This window comes from Heterodontus francisci, chromosome 17 (assembly GCF_036365525.1).
Source record: "Heterodontus francisci isolate sHetFra1 chromosome 17, sHetFra1.hap1, whole genome shotgun sequence".
Lineage (NCBI taxonomy): Eukaryota > Metazoa > Chordata > Chondrichthyes > Heterodontiformes > Heterodontidae > Heterodontus > Heterodontus francisci.
This window is the reverse complement of record NC_090387.1, coordinates 63352119-63368751: the sequence shown is the minus strand read 5'-3', so window position 1 is coordinate 63368751 and position 16633 is coordinate 63352119. Positions and strand designations below refer to the sequence as shown.

The 16633-nt window shown below is 43.5% G+C and overlaps 1 protein-coding gene across 5 annotated transcripts in view; it reads right to left on the bottom strand.

Annotated features, from left to right (window-relative positions):
• carmil2 (capping protein regulator and myosin 1 linker 2) overlaps window positions 1-16633 on the bottom strand; it is a 227918-nt gene that overhangs the window by 126382 nt on the left and 84903 nt on the right. For 4 of the 5 annotated variants that reach the window (XM_068049521.1, XM_068049522.1, XM_068049525.1 and 1 more), the window contains 4 exons: window positions 11682-11779; window positions 10029-10099; window positions 7130-7203; window positions 6102-6177 (listed from right to left, as the gene is read on the bottom strand). In XM_068049521.1, the coding sequence (XP_067905622.1) occupies window positions 6102-6177; window positions 7130-7203; window positions 10029-10099; window positions 11682-11779 (319 nt within the window). Of the gene's footprint in view, window positions 1-6101; window positions 6178-7129; window positions 7204-10028; window positions 10100-11681; window positions 11780-16633 lie in introns of those variants that run through there. The other variant, XM_068049524.1, reaches the window with a different exon arrangement.

Sequence of the window (16633 nt, the reverse complement as noted above, 5' to 3'; positions counted from 1 at the left end):
CTGCAGACCCAGAGGCACTGCCGCTGCTGCCCCCATACCTATTGCAGCCTGTGACAGGTCACCAAATCCACTGCCCTCCCTGTGAGGATGCAGCAACACTCCCTGGAAAATCTAGAACCTCCAAAAACAATCCAGAGTACGTCCAAGACACTTGCAGAAGAAAAAGTTCCAAAGAACTACCTGAAGTTGGGTGCCTGTCCCTTTACATAACACTGGAACCGGGTCCATCGTGCAGCTTCACAATTGTTCTTAGCAGAGTGAACAATAAAGCAGCTGCCTGCACATGCGTTGAACAAGTTTGGGATCCTGCCTTTACATCAGCCAGGATAGTGTCCATTCAAGATCTTCCAGCACATGTGGGGGATGCACTTGCACGCGCCATTCTACTGCAGCAATGTCACGCTGGTCGCACAGAAATTGGCCAGTAGCGCATCGCACCCCCGGAAGAAGAGGTTGCCCTCGGGTAAGGCTACGGAACAGAATTTCTAGCTCCATACATCTAAAGTCACCTGTTCCTCCCAAGCCTGCTCCACTTATCATATGTCATTTCTCAAAATCTCAAATTACTCCTATCTTATCCCGCATTAACTCTATCTAATTTACATTTGAATGAATCAGTATTATCTGCTTCCACCGTCTCCCTCACTCACATTCCCAGCTCACTTTGCAGAACGCTTGTAGGTATTCCCTCTAAGAAATACCTTTCAGACACAAGCATGATGGCTGGACAGTCACCCAGCCACACAGTATCTAATTAACATCCGGCCAGTGGTTTAATGACAGTTGACTGACAATTGACTTGCAGTTTTTAAGCTAAAAAAAAAAGTTAAATTTTAGTTTGATAAAAACAGAATTTATGTACTACTTACCCACTATTTACCACTGAATTTCCACACTCACCAAATTCCCATTTTAAAGTCCCACTCACTCTTCTGCTCTGTGCTTGAGCTGTCTTCACTATATACCTAACAGATCAGACTTGCAGTAAGTCTCCATACTAGTTTCAGTACAATGTGGGAAGTGGAAGGCTGGGTTAGCAAGTTTGCCGATGACACGAAGGTTGCTGGAGTGGTGGATAGTGTGGAAGGCTGTTGCAGGTTGCAACGGGACATTGACAGGATGCAGAGCTGGGCTGAGAAGTGGCAGATGGAGTTCTTGGGGATCTTGGGGTCCATGTCCATAGATCGCTCAAAGTTGCCACCCAAGTTGATAGGGTTGTTAAGAAGGCGTATGGTGTGTTGGCTTGCATTAACAGGGGGATTGAGTTTAAGAGCCGTGAGGTTATGCTGCAGCTCTATAAGGCCCTGGTTCGACCACACTTGGAATATTGTGTTCAGTTCTGGTCGCCTCATTATAGGAAGGATGTGGAAGCTTTAGAGAGGGTGCAGAGGAGATTTACCAGGATGCTGCCTGGACTGGAGGGCATGTCCAACGAAGAAAGGTTGAGGGAGCTAGGGCTTTACTCATTGGAGCGAAGAAGGATGAGAGGTGACTTGATAGAGGGGTACAAGATGATGAGAGGCATAGATAGACTGGATAGTCAGAGACTTTTTCCCAGGGTGGAAAGGGCTATCACCAGGGGGCATAATTTTAGGGTGATTGGAGGAAGGTTTCGGGGAGATGTCAGAGGTAGGTTCTTTACACAGAGTGGTGGGTGCGTGGAATGCGCTGTCAGCGGTGGTAGTAGAAGCAGATACATTAGGGGCATTTAAGCGACTCTTGGATAGGTACATGGATGATAGTAGAATGAAGGGTAGGTAGTTACTTAGATCTTAGAGTAGGTTAAAGGTTCGGCACAACACCGTGGGCCGAAGGGCCTGTACTGTGCTGTACTGTTCTATGTTCTATGAGTCACCCAAATGGATCAGGGTTAAATCTCCATTCATTAACAAATACATGCAGGGAACTCTTGACCATTTCACTCGATTTCCAGAGCCCAGGCTACAACTAACTGGAATACACTTCAGATACAGTGACACACTTTGTCCAGGCAATTGGGTTGGCTGGAAAAATGGAAATTCGGTGAAGGTGAGAATTCTTTTTTTTTAATTCGTTCATGGGATGTGGGTGTCGCTGGCTAGGCCAGCATTTATTGCCCATCACTAATTGCCCTAGAGAAGGTGGAGGTGAGCCACCTTCTTGAACTGCTGCAGTCCTTGGGGTGTAGGTACATCAACATTGCTGTTAGGAAGGGAGTTCCATGATTTTCACCCAGCGACAGTGAGGGAATGACGATACAGTTCCAAGTCAGGATGGTGTGTGGCTTGGAGAGGAACTTGCAGGTGGTGGTGTTCCCATGCAACTGCTGCCCTTGTCCTTCTAGGTGGTAGAAGTTGTGGGTTTGGAAGATGCTATTGAAGGAGCCTTGGTGAGTTAGATTCTCTCTTGTTTGAGATGGTCATTGCCTGACACTTGTGTGACGCGAATGTTATTTACCACTTATCGGCCGAAGCCTGGATGTTGTCCGGGTCTTGTTGCACATGGACATGGCTGCTTCAATATCTGTGTCACAAATGGTGCTGAACATTGTGCAATCATCAGCAAACATCCTCACTTCTGACCTTATGATGGAGGGAAGGTCATTGATGAAGCAGCTGAAGATGGTTGGGCCTAGGACATTACCCTGAGAAACCTGCAATGATGTCCTGGGATTGAGATGATTGACCGCGAACAACCACAGCCATCTTCCTTTGTGTTAGGTATGACTCCAACCAGCAGAGAGTTTTCCCCAAATTCCCATTGACTCCAGCTTTGCTAGGGCTCCTTGATGCCATACTCAGTCAAACGCTGCCTAGATGTCAAGGGCAGTCAGTCTCACCTCACCCCTGGAGTCCAGCTCTTTTGTCCATGTTTGAACCAAGGCTGTGATGAGGTCAAGAGCTGAGTGGCCCTGGCGGAACCAAACTGAGCATGTGCTGCTTGACAACCCCTTCCATCACTTTGTTGATGATCGAGAGCAGACTAATCGGGTGGTAATTGGCTGGGTTGGATTTGTAACTGGTAAATAGTGCATCATTTCAATTTTAAACATACTAAAATTTAACCTTAGTTTTTTTTAATTATAAAAAATGTAATTCAGTCAAATGCAAGTGAATCACTGGTCAGGTGTTAATCAGATACAGTGGTTGCAAAATTTGGCTCCATAGCACCGCTGGTTTTAGTGCTACAGGAGCCTGGAGGGGCGAAAAATGGTGACGGGGCTGCTTCTGGTGACTCGTAGCATGGATAACACTGATGGTCCTGTTGGGCAGGGCGATAATGCAGGCATGCCATGAGCATGCTGGAAGCAGGCAGAGTTGGTAGATTGTGACACCAGTGAGTGCCTAATGCTGATTTGGCACCCGCCATGCCATCTTTTGACCTTACAGGTCCTGTTAACATCTTCTTTTAAACGTGTACAGCTGGACATGCTGCAGCACAAGGGACTCCCCATTAAAGCTATTTAAAAGCATCACCATGGGACTTTCAAGTGAAGTGCTTTTGACTTTTGATAGTTGCAGAGTTAGTGGAAGTACTGTGTACTGCGTTGTTGGAGCGTCTCACACAGCTTCGAGTCAAAAGGAAATGGTGCTGGAAGGACTTTGAACAGAAAGCTTGCTCAGTCATGGGGGCTGCAGTTGCGATCTCTGTTGGACTGCAACACGACAGGTAGATGGAGCACTGGCAGCAGAGGGGAAAAGCTCTGCGCAGTGTGGGGAGAAGGAAGGCTCTCAACAGAAGGCCACGCCCATTTAGTGTCTTCAGAGCACTTTTTCCACCTTCACCTCAGCCAGGAGCAGTGTCCGAGGCAGCTATGTTTCACCAAGGAGGTGGTCACTGAACTGTGCCACCTCTTCCAACCAGATCTGCAGCCCCAGAGCCAGGCAAAGACAGCGCTGCCAGTGGCCATCAAGGTCACTGTCACTCTCAATTACTATGTATCAGGAGCCCTCCAGTTTGGATCTGGTTGCATTGCCAATATCTCTCAATTTGCTGTGAATTTCTGCATCTGGGAGATCTCTGAGGCCCTGTACACAAGAAGCAGGGACATTATTGTTTTCTCTAAGTAGAGAGAAGTAGGAGGAGCTGGCATGTAACTAGAATTTTACAGAGACCCCCCCCCCCCCACCCAAGTTGGGGGTCGTAGCGAGGGGGGCGGAAAATGCCTCCGGGCGAGGCCCACCATGGACCTCGATGCTAGGAAGGCCCAGTTTCATATTGCTGGTGGCGGTGAGGCTGTGTGGCAGCACCCCCACGCTGCTCGGCGATGGGAGCCCAATTTAAAAGTAAATGAATTTAAATAAATGAATTAATTACTGTTGTGCTCCTACTGTCCATCCTGGAGTGATATTGGTGCCAGTGGCTGGCACTCCCGTGCCTTCGGATCCCCATTCAGGGATGCAAGGCGGAACACTGGTGGGGAGGGGGGGAGCAGGTAAGTTTTTCAGTGCAGTGGGTGGGTGGGGGGGGGGGGGGGTGGGAGGGGGAGAAGCTGGGTCAAACTCATCTCAATGGTGTAGGGGATGGCTGGAAGAGTTACAGTGCACAGTTTATGAACTTTGGCGGGGGGTAAGGTCAGGTGCAGTATTTTGGTGGGGTGGTGGGGGGGGAAAGAGGGCAAGGAATTAATTCTATGGTTATTGGGGGTGTGGGAGAGGGTCAAGATCAATTAATTTAATTTTCTTAAATCAATCTAGCTTTAAATATTTAAATTTAAGTGTCAGGCTCAAAGCCTTTTAAAAATGAAGAAAGTCGGCTAACGCCATTGCCGGGGACGTACAGCCCGCCCCCCCCTCCACATCATCAGGATGGGCAGTTCACCCCGGCTATTTGAATGAGCCACCGCACTGAATATCCCGCTGGCTCCGTGACGTACGCCCCGCTTGAGTGGACCATCATTGTTTACATCTGCCGCCCATTATGGTGGTGCAAGTATAAATTTCAGCCCCATCTCTCCAGACAGGCTGTTCATGAGAGGCTCATCAGACTCTGATTCCCTGAAAACATCCCCAGTTTACCATTGCTCCATACTTCCCACCTTTCTATCCCTCTGCTACGGACTATCACAATGTCCTCTTGAACAAAATCCTGAAATAAAAGACACCACAAAACAACCATTCCACAACACTTTATCCAACTGAACTATTCAGCCTTGTGCTTTCCCTTTGCAGGTGCCTTTGCCTGCTACCTGTATTACCTCAAATCAGGTGGGGGTCAATGGACATTGTGATCCCCACCTTTGCAGATGAGCGATATCCAATCTTTAGCCCTGTGCCTCAATACTAGAGTTTGTGTATACTGCTATAATCTCTCCTTTAGTCCACTTCCACCAAAACCAAAAGGGATTCCAAGTAAAGCAAGTGTTGTCCAGGCATGCCTTTACTGAAGTTCACCAAATTTGACTGGTAACACAAAGCAAACTTTACCTCCTAAAACAATGCGACTGCTGATTTGTTAGCGTTGCCAATTTAAAATGAGAATCGCATTCTTGAAAATCTCACTCTCCAACTTTCTCCAATGCAATGCTTAAGTTGATACAAGTGGAATTTTTTTTTGAAAAATCTGTTTCATCTCAGAAGCAGTTATAAATGTGAATTTGTGTTGAATAGTGCTTGGATTTGGAGAGGGAACCGTTGGGTTTCGGAAATGTCTCTGGGTTACTTTCTTTTTGGTCAGATCTCTTCTGCTGCCTGCAACAACACTGAAATACTGGCAGTGTATTCCTTTGGGTTAGAGGACAAATATAACTTCTAAAATTACCTTGGACATCAGACAAACAGAGATAAAAGGGCAGCATGGATCAGTCTGCTACAAGGGGCTTGCTTCGCATTATTAATGTGCTCAGTTTACATTTTGTAGTGTGAATAATCAACTATATGTAGTATTAAGACATCAGCCAAATATCAGATTATTTCCTTCACTGCAGCCAAACATTGGGTCACATACAGGAAATAATTTGGAGTAAAACAGTCACTGAAATTAGCTACAATTAATTTGGATATAAAGCCACTAATTACCAGGCTGTAAAACTAATAGCTCTCCACACTCTAGTGGTGTCGCTCAGAGTATTTGCCAGACTGATTCTCGGTGCAATGCATACAATTTGTTCCAATAGGACTTACCAGCCGTAAATCCTTGGAGAAAAGCTTTGTAAACCACTGGTTAAATGCCAAGGCTGCCACACTCAATGCCACATCTCTGTTAGACAGAAAAGTTATGAATGTTTATTCAAGGCAATAAACATCATTAAGCATATTTAGAAAAGCCTAATGGATTCACTCATTTCAAAGGATGATTTTGTGTTAAATTTCCAATCTATTTGAATGTAATTTCACCAGAAATCACTTTTCTGTCCCGAGACTGAAGATATAATAATGGTTGAATATAAAAATGAGAAGCAGCTTGGGGGACTTTTGTCCTGGTTTTCTTTCTGTTTACGGTTTCTAGTCTCTTTACGCCTTACTGCAGTTAGTCTTGACGGTTACTAGGAGGGATCTGAGAGTAGGCTAAGGTTATTCTTCCTCTGGTTTTTTTTTCTCTCTCCCTCTAGAGAGCAACCTGTGGTCTCCTTACAGTCTGCTCCATCCTAAGGTCAGAATTCACAATTCCTCTGATACTGAAGCCACCTAGGTCTGTCTACAGAAGGATCTGGATAACACACAGGCTTAGGCTGACAAATAGTAGGTAACATTCGCACCAAATAAGTTAATGACCATCAGAAGTGAGAGAAAGTCCGACTATGATAGCACTCACACATAAAGAATGCCCACTGGAGGGTAGCCAGCACCAGTGGAACTGTATCAACAACAAAAGTACCTTCAGGAGAAAATGGGAGGAAATGAATACTATTCAGATAACTATCAGTTACAAGAAATACATTTTTGTACATCTTTTATATTGGCTAATATTCTCAATATTTTAATTATTTTTCATTCTAATGTTAGTTATCCCACAACTATGGCCCAGTACCCACCTGAAGTCAATGGGACTCAATATGGGCTAATGTAACACCACCAATTTTGGGCTAACAGCAAAGACAAACTTTGGCTCTTATATCTGATTTGATCTCGGTTGCACCTATTGAGATAAACCTTACTTTTAATTTTAACTCACTTAAGTGATCCAAAAGGAAGAATTGATCTTAACTCACCTTGTGTCCAAATGGCTGAAGTCTAGCAGATTAAACTCCTTGCTATTCTGGCTGTGGTAGATTGTGTCTATGTCCTCAGGGGAGAAAAAGAGAGTCCAGCTGACTGGTCATATTTGAACTGCATCACAAAAAGCTGCAGTGCTGAGGACAGACTAATTATACACATCAGCTTCAAGAGAATTCACTTTTCTAAAGGTCATATTGAAGACACCTGGGCCAGAGAGATAAACTAGGAAGTTATAGGCATCTTACTCTAGTCAGCAGTGGGGAAGTTACTAGAATCAGTTATTAGGGACAGAGTCACAGAGCATTTGGACAAATATGAACTGATCAGAGATTTGTAAAGGGTAAGTCTGGTTAAACAAACCTAGTAGAATTTTTTTGAGATAGTAAATAATATAGTGGATAAGGGATTGCCTATTGATTTATTAATATGGTCTTCTGGAAGGCATTCAACAAGGTTCCACATTAACAAGAATGGAATTGGATACCATTTATTGGGTTGGATAGGGAATTGGTTATGAGGTAGGAGACAAAGGGTAGGGATAATAGGTATGTCCACAAACTGGTGACCCCCAGGGATCTGTACTGGGCCCTCACGTTTTCACTATATTTATAAATGACTTGGGATGAAGGAATAGAGAGCCATATATCCAAATTTGCTGATGACACGAAGATAAGTGACACAGTGAATAGTGTAGATGAGAGCATAAAGTTACAAAGGAACATTGCTAGATTAAGTGAGTGAGCAAAACTGTGGCAGATGAAGTTCAATGTGGGAAAGTGTGAGATTATCCACTGTGGACCCAAGAAAGATAGATCAGAGTATCTTCAAAATGATGACAAGCTAGGAACTTTGGGTAAACAGAGAGATTTAGGGGTCCAAGTACAAAAATCACTAAAAAGCTAGTAAGCAGGTTCAAAAATGAATTAAAAAGGATAACAGAATGTTGACCTTTATCTCAAGAGGGCTGGAATACAAAGGATGGAAATTATGTTCCAGCTGTACAGAGCCCTGGTTAGACGCCACCTGGAGTACTGCATTCAGCTCTGGGCACTGCACCTCAGGAAGCATATATTGCCTTGGTGGGGGTGTGGCGCAAATTCACCAGAATGATACTGGGACTAAAAGGGACATAAGTTATGAGGACAGGTTACAAAGATGAGGCTTGTATTCCCTTGAATATAGAAGATTAAGAGGTGGTCAAATTGAAGTGTTTAAGATGATCAAAAGATTTGATAGGACTGATAGAAATGATTTCCTCTGCTGGGAGAGTCCAGGACAAGGGAACATAACCATAAAAGTAGAGCTAGGCTGTTTAGGGATGATGTCAGAAAGTACTTTTTCACACAAAAGGTGGTAGGACACTGGAACGCTGCTGGAACATCAAATGTTGTTGATGTTGGGAGTCAATTGAACATTTCAAAACTGAGACTGATAGATTTTTGCTAGGCAAGAGGTTATGAAACCAAGGTAGGTTGATGGATTTGAATTACAGATCAGCCATGATCTACTTAAATAGCAGAACTGGCTCGAGGAACTGAATGGTTTAGTCCTGTTCCTAAGTTCCTTACAGAGCTGTCAAACTGACAATTCACTCCATCACTCTCAGAGCATTTTCAAACTTGACTCAGTGTAATAGAGAGCAAAAGAAAGTGTTGAATGAGAAGAATGAAGGTACATATTTGTTGCTGTAGTAGGTCTTTTTGTGAATCAATTAATCATGGTCAAAATCGCAACTGTGCTGAATCAGGTGATTTAAATTAAAACACCACAATTGGCCTCACAACCCCCGCCCCCCCAGACTATGGTAGAGGGGGAAAAAACATCACAGCCAGAGTTCTCGCTCCTTATCGTTATCCAGCAAACCCTGCTGAAAAGTGGTGGTTTTGGGTGATAATAGGTTTGGGCTTGTCTGTTATCAAATAGCCTGATGACACTCACTGGCACACATGAAATAAAGGCCAATGAAATGTAGCCAGCATCTGTGGAACTGTAACCCCATAAGAGCTCCTTCAGGAGAAAGTGGTGGGAATTAACAATATTCAGGTAACTCTCAGTTACTGGAAATAAATAATTTCTACACCTTTTATATTGGTCAATATTAATATTTGTTTTTGATCACTTGATTATTTTTCCTTCCAACTTTTTGCCACCCTTCTAATTATGAATTATATACTACTTTAGAATGCCAGTTGTGGCTCAGTCAGTAGCACTCTCACATCTGAGACAGAGGGTATTGGTTCAAGTCCCACTCTAAAAATCAAGGCTGACACTCCAATGCAGTATTGAGGGAGTGCTGCACTGTTGGAAGTGCTGTCTTTTGGATGAGACATTAAACCGAGGTCCTAACTGCATTTTTAGGTGGATGTAAAAGATCCCACGGCACTATTTTGAAGAAAAACAGGGAGTTATCCCTGGTGTCCTGGCCAGTATTTATCCCTCCACTGATATAAAAACAGATTACCTGGTCATTATCACATTGTTGCTTATGGAAATTGGCTGCCAGGTTTCCTACATTACAACAGTGACTACATTTCAGAAGAGTGGTTTGGGGTGCCCTGTGGTAATGCAAAATGCTACATAATTGCTTTCTTTTCGCAAGGCCTTGCCCAATGCCCATCTGTAACAGGCTACAAGGAGTGATGTGGATGAACAGTTAAGTTCTTTCGTTCTCCAAGTTTCCCAACTTTCTTGCACTGTAACAAATTCCCTGTTGGGCTGATGGTAGTGGTAGTCACATGCCATACCATGCAGTGTTGCCATCTGTCTGTGCCAGCATTTAGATCTTCATAATTCCCCTCACTACTGTCACAACATTACTGCTGCATATTTTGCATTCATTTATGTAACTCCAAGTAGTTATTTTGGATACACTTGTGCTCAATATAGACATACCCACTGAATCTCTTCCTTGAACGGGAACCCATTGTAATCGCACAATGCAGCATAAGTCTCTGAATAGCCACCTGCAAATTAAAATAGAAACATGAGATTTGCTGGCCAGTCTTTGGTGCAGCACAACGAAGCCCTGCTTTGAATGGACAATGAATCTTATTCCTGTTCCTCCAAGCTGCTGATCTTGATTTTGTCAGTGCAGCAAACATCGGGACAAACTTACTGAGCTGGCTAGAGGCAGGAGTCCCTCCAGGTAAAAGTTGGGCCATTCAAAGGGGGCAGTTAGGAGCTGAATGGAGGCAGGACGAATGCCCATACTCCCTCCAACTCATACATTTGGTATGGCGACATGCTGATCTCAGCTGGATTGAAAGGCGCAACACCCAACACTGGCAAGGTACTGAGTTGAATATAGGCCGGGAAAAAATTCTCTTCCATCCAGTGGTGATGGAACCAATCAGCATTTATTAGGCTAAGAAGAAAAATTGGAGGGGTGTGGACTGACCTTTACCATTACAGTAACTTGCAGCATCCACATAGTGGAGGTGGTATTGGTTGAAAAAGTGGGCTTGACTGTCCAGCATAGCAAAGGAAAGTAAATCTAATACTATTACATCTCTTCCAGTTTGTTAAAAGAACTCACTGCTTAGTTCCATTAGATTCAGAAAATGTGCACTTTTGCAGTGGCGATTGAGTTAAAGGACACAGAATCACATATTCATGCTGCTCACTTATTTGCTCCTCAGTTTCTTCCAGTTACAGAGGCACAATCAAGGTGGAACACAAACAGCAGACTTTTATCTCAATTTCTTTAGTTTAGTTTAGAGATACAGCACTGAAACAGGCCCTTCGGCCCACCAAGTCCGTGCCGACCAACAACCACCCATTTATACTAATCCTACATTAATCCCATATTCCCTACCACACCCCCACCATTCTCCTACCACCTACCGACACTAGGGGCAATTTACAATGGCCAATTTATCTATCAATATGCAAGTCTTTGGCTGTGGGAGGAAACCGGAGCACCTGCCGGAAAGCCACGCGGTCAAAGGGAGAACTTGCAAACTCCGCACAGGCAGTACCCAGAACTGAACCCGGGTTGCTGGAGCTGTGAGGCTGCGCCGCTAACCACTGCGCCACTGTGCCGCCCTACTTTTAGAGATACAGCACTGAAACAGGCCCTTCGGCCCACCGAGTCTGTGCCGACCAACAACCACCCATTTATACTAATCCTACATTAATCCCATATTCCCTACCACCTTCGTCTGAGAGACATTTGTAGCAAATTCCATCAGTAAGATTTTTTTTGAATAAACGTGTGCTTTCAAATCTTTATACCAGTAAAATATAATTTCAGTGCTCTGCGGTTTTTAAACTTCTAAGGCTGGTTTAGATATTGTCCCTTGCCCTAAGCCTTTCAAGACACAAATACAAAGTAAGTTTTGCAATTCAAAAGACATCTTGACTTTTACGAGATGCTTTCCTGTGCTGTTCGGAACACATTCAAGCACTGCACTATCAGTGCTAGTCAATCTACCAGATTCTTTCTTTCTTTTAAATTCTCAATCTAATCAGTCATGTACAATCTTTGGGCCTACAATACAGATGTCAGAGCTATTGGCTCTGCAGCGGAGTGGCACTTTTACATACCACATGGCCCTTGATTAGAGGCAGTCTGTTCTTCTAGTGCTGTTGTGATTTTTTTGATTCTTTTTTGTAACTCAGGGGAATTCTTCTTGAGTAACTTTCTACGAAAATGGATAAAAAAGGGATTCGTTAGCACAGTTTATATCAACACGCAATCTCATCATTAGTTGCCCTAAAGTAACTAATTGCTTTCTGAGTTTATCAGATATTGTACTACAATTATTATACATAGAATAGCAGACAATTAGAACGCTATAATTTAATCTAAGGGTTCACTGTGAAAGCAAAGTGCAGTTCGCGAAAGTCATTTGAACATTTAGATTACAGCCCTTCAATCAATTAGTGTTCCATTTTCTCTTCTCTCCACAAGATGCTGACTTTCATGCTGGGTTATGGTTTTCCAAGTGTTGGAAGCCCTCCAATATCTTTACTCGCATGACCATTTTCAGGCTAGATTTATTACTGGCACCATTGGGCAGAAACATGCTGAGGGAAAGCTTACCTAAAATTTCTTCTCGCAATCCAGCTGACGTCCCCTTAATGGGGCATTATTAAATTCAGGAATTTTTCAAACATTTTTGGTTTAGGATGATCTGCCGTTTGACTCTAGTTCTCAGCTGGGAGATAGGGACCAACAGAATTTGTTTGAGGACCTGGTGGTTTTGTACAATTCAATTTACACCAATTATGCCCCATCAAGGAAGTGGAGAACACGTGTGGATTACACTGTATATACTACATACACTACATATAAAGATATACTACAGAAAGGATAGTATAAAATATTTTGAGCTAGAGTCATATGAAATACAATGGAAGTGAACATCATCTCGCACCACATAGTAGGCACAATAGAACCGCAGAAAAGTTATGGCACAGAAAGAGGCCATTCAGCCCATCGTGTCTGCGCCGGCTAAAAAAACTAGCCATCCACTCTAATCCCACTTTCCAGCACCTGGTCCGTAGCCTTGCAGGTTACAGCACTTCAGGTGCATGTCCAGGTACCTATTAAAAGAGTTGAGGGTTCTGCCTCCACCACCAATCTGGGTAGTGAATTCCAGACACCCACCACCCTCTGGGTGAAAATGTTTTTCCTCATGTCCCCTCCAATCCTTCTACCAGTCACCTTAAATCTGTGCCTCCAGGTAATTGACCTCTCCACTAGGGGAAACAGGTCCTTCCTGCCTACTCTATCTAGACCACTCATAGTTTGTACACCTCAATTAAGTTACCCCTCGGCCTCCTTTGTTACAAGGAAAACACCCTTAGCCGATCCCATCTTTCCTCATAGCTGCAATTTTCAAGCCCTGGCAACATTCTTGTAAATCTGCTCTGCATTCTCTTCAGAGCAATTATGTCCTTCCTGTAATGTGGTGACCAGAACTGTATACACTACTCCAGCTGTGGCCTAACCAAGGTTTAATACAGTTCCAGCGTTACATCCCTGCTTTTGTATTCTATACCTCGGCCAATAAAGGAAAGCATTCCATATGCCTTCACCACCACTTTATCTACCTGTCCTGCCACCTTCAGGGACCTGTGGACATGAACTCCAAGATCTCTCACTTCTTATACCCTCTCAATTTATTGTGTATTCCCTTGCTTTGTTTGCACTCTCCAAATGCATTACTAAAATCCATGTAGACAACATCCACACACTACTCCAGCTGTGGCCTCCTCTACATTGGGGAGAGCAAGCGCAGACTGGGTGACCGCTTTGCGGGACATCTCCGCTCAGTCCGCAAGTAGGACCTTGAGCTTCCGGTTGCTTGCCATTTTAACACTCCCCCCTGCTCTCATGCTCACATCTCTGTCCTGGGTTTGCTGCAGTGTTCTAGTGAACATCAACGCAAGCTCGAGGAACAGCATCTCATCTACCGATTAGGCACACTACAGCCTGCCGGACTGAACATTGAGTTCAATAATTTCAGAACATGACAGCCCCCCATTTTACTTTCATTTTTAATTATATTTTCTTTTTTTCTTTTTTACTTTTTTTTTGTTGCATTTATTTCATTTCATCTTAGTTTGTTCAGTTTGCTTACCCATTGTTTTTTTCAGGTTTGCACTTGCTGCTGTTCAATATTCAGTCCGTTTACACCTAATCTGTACTAATGCTTTGTCTTTCAACACACCATTAACATATTGTTTGCCTTTGCTCCATGACCTTTTGGTCAGCTATGTGGCCTGGTCCAATCTACACCTTCTCCTTTGTTATCTCTTGCCCCACCCCCACCTCACTTGCTTATAACCTGTGACTTTTCTAATATTTGTCAGTTCCGAAGAAGGGTCACTGACCCGAAACGTTAACTCTGTTTCTCTTTTCACAGATGCTGCCAGACCTGCTGAGTGGTTCCAGCATTTCTTGTTTTTAATCCACTGCACTACCCTCATCAATCCTCCTTGTTACTTCCTCAAAAAATTCAATTAAGTTAGTAAGACACAACCTTCCCTTAGCAAATCTATGCTGACTATCCCTAATTAATCCAAGCCTTTCTAAATGACAATTTATCCTGTCTCTCAGAATTGATTCAAGTAATTTACCCACCACCGAGGTCAGATTGACTGGACTATAATTATTTGGCCTAGCCCTCTTTTTGAACAATGGTACAATGTTTGCAGTCCTCCAATCCTCTGGTACCTCATTTGTATCTAGTGAGGATTTGAAGATGATCCTCAGTGCATCCGTTATTTCCTCCCTGGCTTCCTTTAACCACCTGGGATATAATCCATCCACCCCTGGTGATTGATCGACTTTCAAGGATATCAGATCCTCTAGTACTTCCTCTCGCATTATGCTTATTGTATTGAATATTTCACATTCCTCCTCTTTAACTACAATGTTTGCATCATCCCTCCCCTTTGTGAAGGCAGAGACAAAAAATTCATGAAGAACCCTGCCCACATCTTCTGCATCCACGCATAAGTTACCTTGTACATCTCTGATAGGCCCTACCCTTTCCTTAGTTATCCTCTTGCTCTTAATGTACTGACAAAAAACTTTCTATACTCCTCTAGGCTTTCTAAAGTATTAAGTTTTTAGTGACTGTAATAAGTTTTCTTTTTTTGCTTTATCTTACCCTGTATGCTTCTAGATAACCAGGAGGCTTTAGATTTGGCAGTACCACCCTTTTTCTTTGTGGGGACATGTCTATGCTGTGCCCATTGCATCTCGCTTTTGAATGCCTCCCACTGGTTTGCCACTGATTTTCCTTCACATAGGTGTATCCAGTCCACTTTCACCAGATCACCTCTCAGCTTCATAAAATTTGCCTTCCCTCAATTTAGAACTTTTACTCTTGTTCTATCCTTGTCCTTTTCCGTAATACTGCTAAATCTAACTGTATTATGGTCACTATCTCCAAAATTGTCATCCACTGCTACTTCATCCACTTGCTAAGCTTCATTTCCTAAGACTAAATCTAGAATTGCGCCCCCTTTCATTGCGCTTATTATGAGCTGGCTAAAAAAGTTCTCTGAATGCAGTTCAAGAATTTAGTGCCCGCTGTGCCCTTCACACTGTTTGTATCCCAGTTGATATTAGGGTAGTTGAAATCCCCAACTATTACTGCCCTATAGTTTTTGCACTCAGAAATTTGCCTACATATTTGTTCTTCTTTCTCCCTCTCACTATTTGGGGGTCCATAGTACATTCCTAGTAGTGTGGCTGCCCCGTTTTTATTTCTGAGCTCAACCCATATGGCCTCATTTGAAGATTCATTTAGCATATCATTCCTCCTCACAGCTGTTACTGATTCTTCAACCAATAATGCTATACCCACTCCTTTTTTATCCCCCTTTCTATCACCAGGGCCGGATGGATTGTATCCTAGGTTGTTAAAGGAAGCCAGCGAGGAGATAGCAGATGCACTGAGGATCATCTTCAAATCCTCACTAGATATAGACAAGGTACCAGAGGATTGGAGGTCTGCAAACATTTGTACCATTGTTCAAAAAGAGTGTGAGGGATAGGCCAAATAATTATAGACCGATCGGTCTGACCTCGGTGGTGGGTAAATTATTAGAATCAATTCTGAGAGACAGAATAAACTGTCCTTTAGAAAGGCACGGATTTTATCAGGGATAGTCAACATGGATTTGTTAAGGGTAGGTTGTGTCTTACTAACTTGACTGAAATTTTTGAGGAAGTAACAAGGAGGATTGATGAGGGTAGTGCAGTGGATGTTATCTACATGGATTTTAGTAAGGCGTTTGACAAGGACGCACATGGCAGACTGGGACAGAAAAGGAAAATCCCATGGGATACAGGGGAAAGTGGCAAGTTGGATCCAAAACTGGCTCAGTGACAGGAAACAAAGGGTAGTGGCCGACGGATATTTTCGCAAATGGAAAGCGGTTTCCAGTGGCATTCCACAGGGTTCAGTGTTGGGTCTCTTGCTGTTTGTGGTATATATTAATGATTTAGACTTAAATGTCGGCGGCATGATTGGGAAATTTGATGACACAAAAATTGGCGGTGTAGTTGATAGTGAAGAGGATAGCTGTAGACTCCAGAATGATATCAATGGTTTGGTTGAGTGGGCGGAAAAGTGCCAAATGAAATTCAATCCAGAGAAGTCGGAGGTAATGCATTTGTGGAGGGCAAACAATGCAAGGGAATACACAATAAACAGGAGGATATTGAGAGGGGTAGAAGAAGTGAGAGACCTTGAAGTGCATGTCCACAGGTCCCTGAAGGTGGCAAGACAGGTAGATAGAGTGGTTAAGAAGGCATATGGAATGCTTTCCTCTATTGGCCGAGGTATAGAATACAAAAGCAGGGATGTAGTGCTGGAACTGTTTAAAACACTGGTTAGGCCACAGCTGGAACACTGGATATAGTTCTGGTCACCACATTACAGGAAGGACAATTTCTCTGGAGAGAGTGCAGAGCAGATTTACAAGAATGTTGCCAGGGCTTGGAAGTTGCAGCTACGAGGAAAGATTGGATAGGT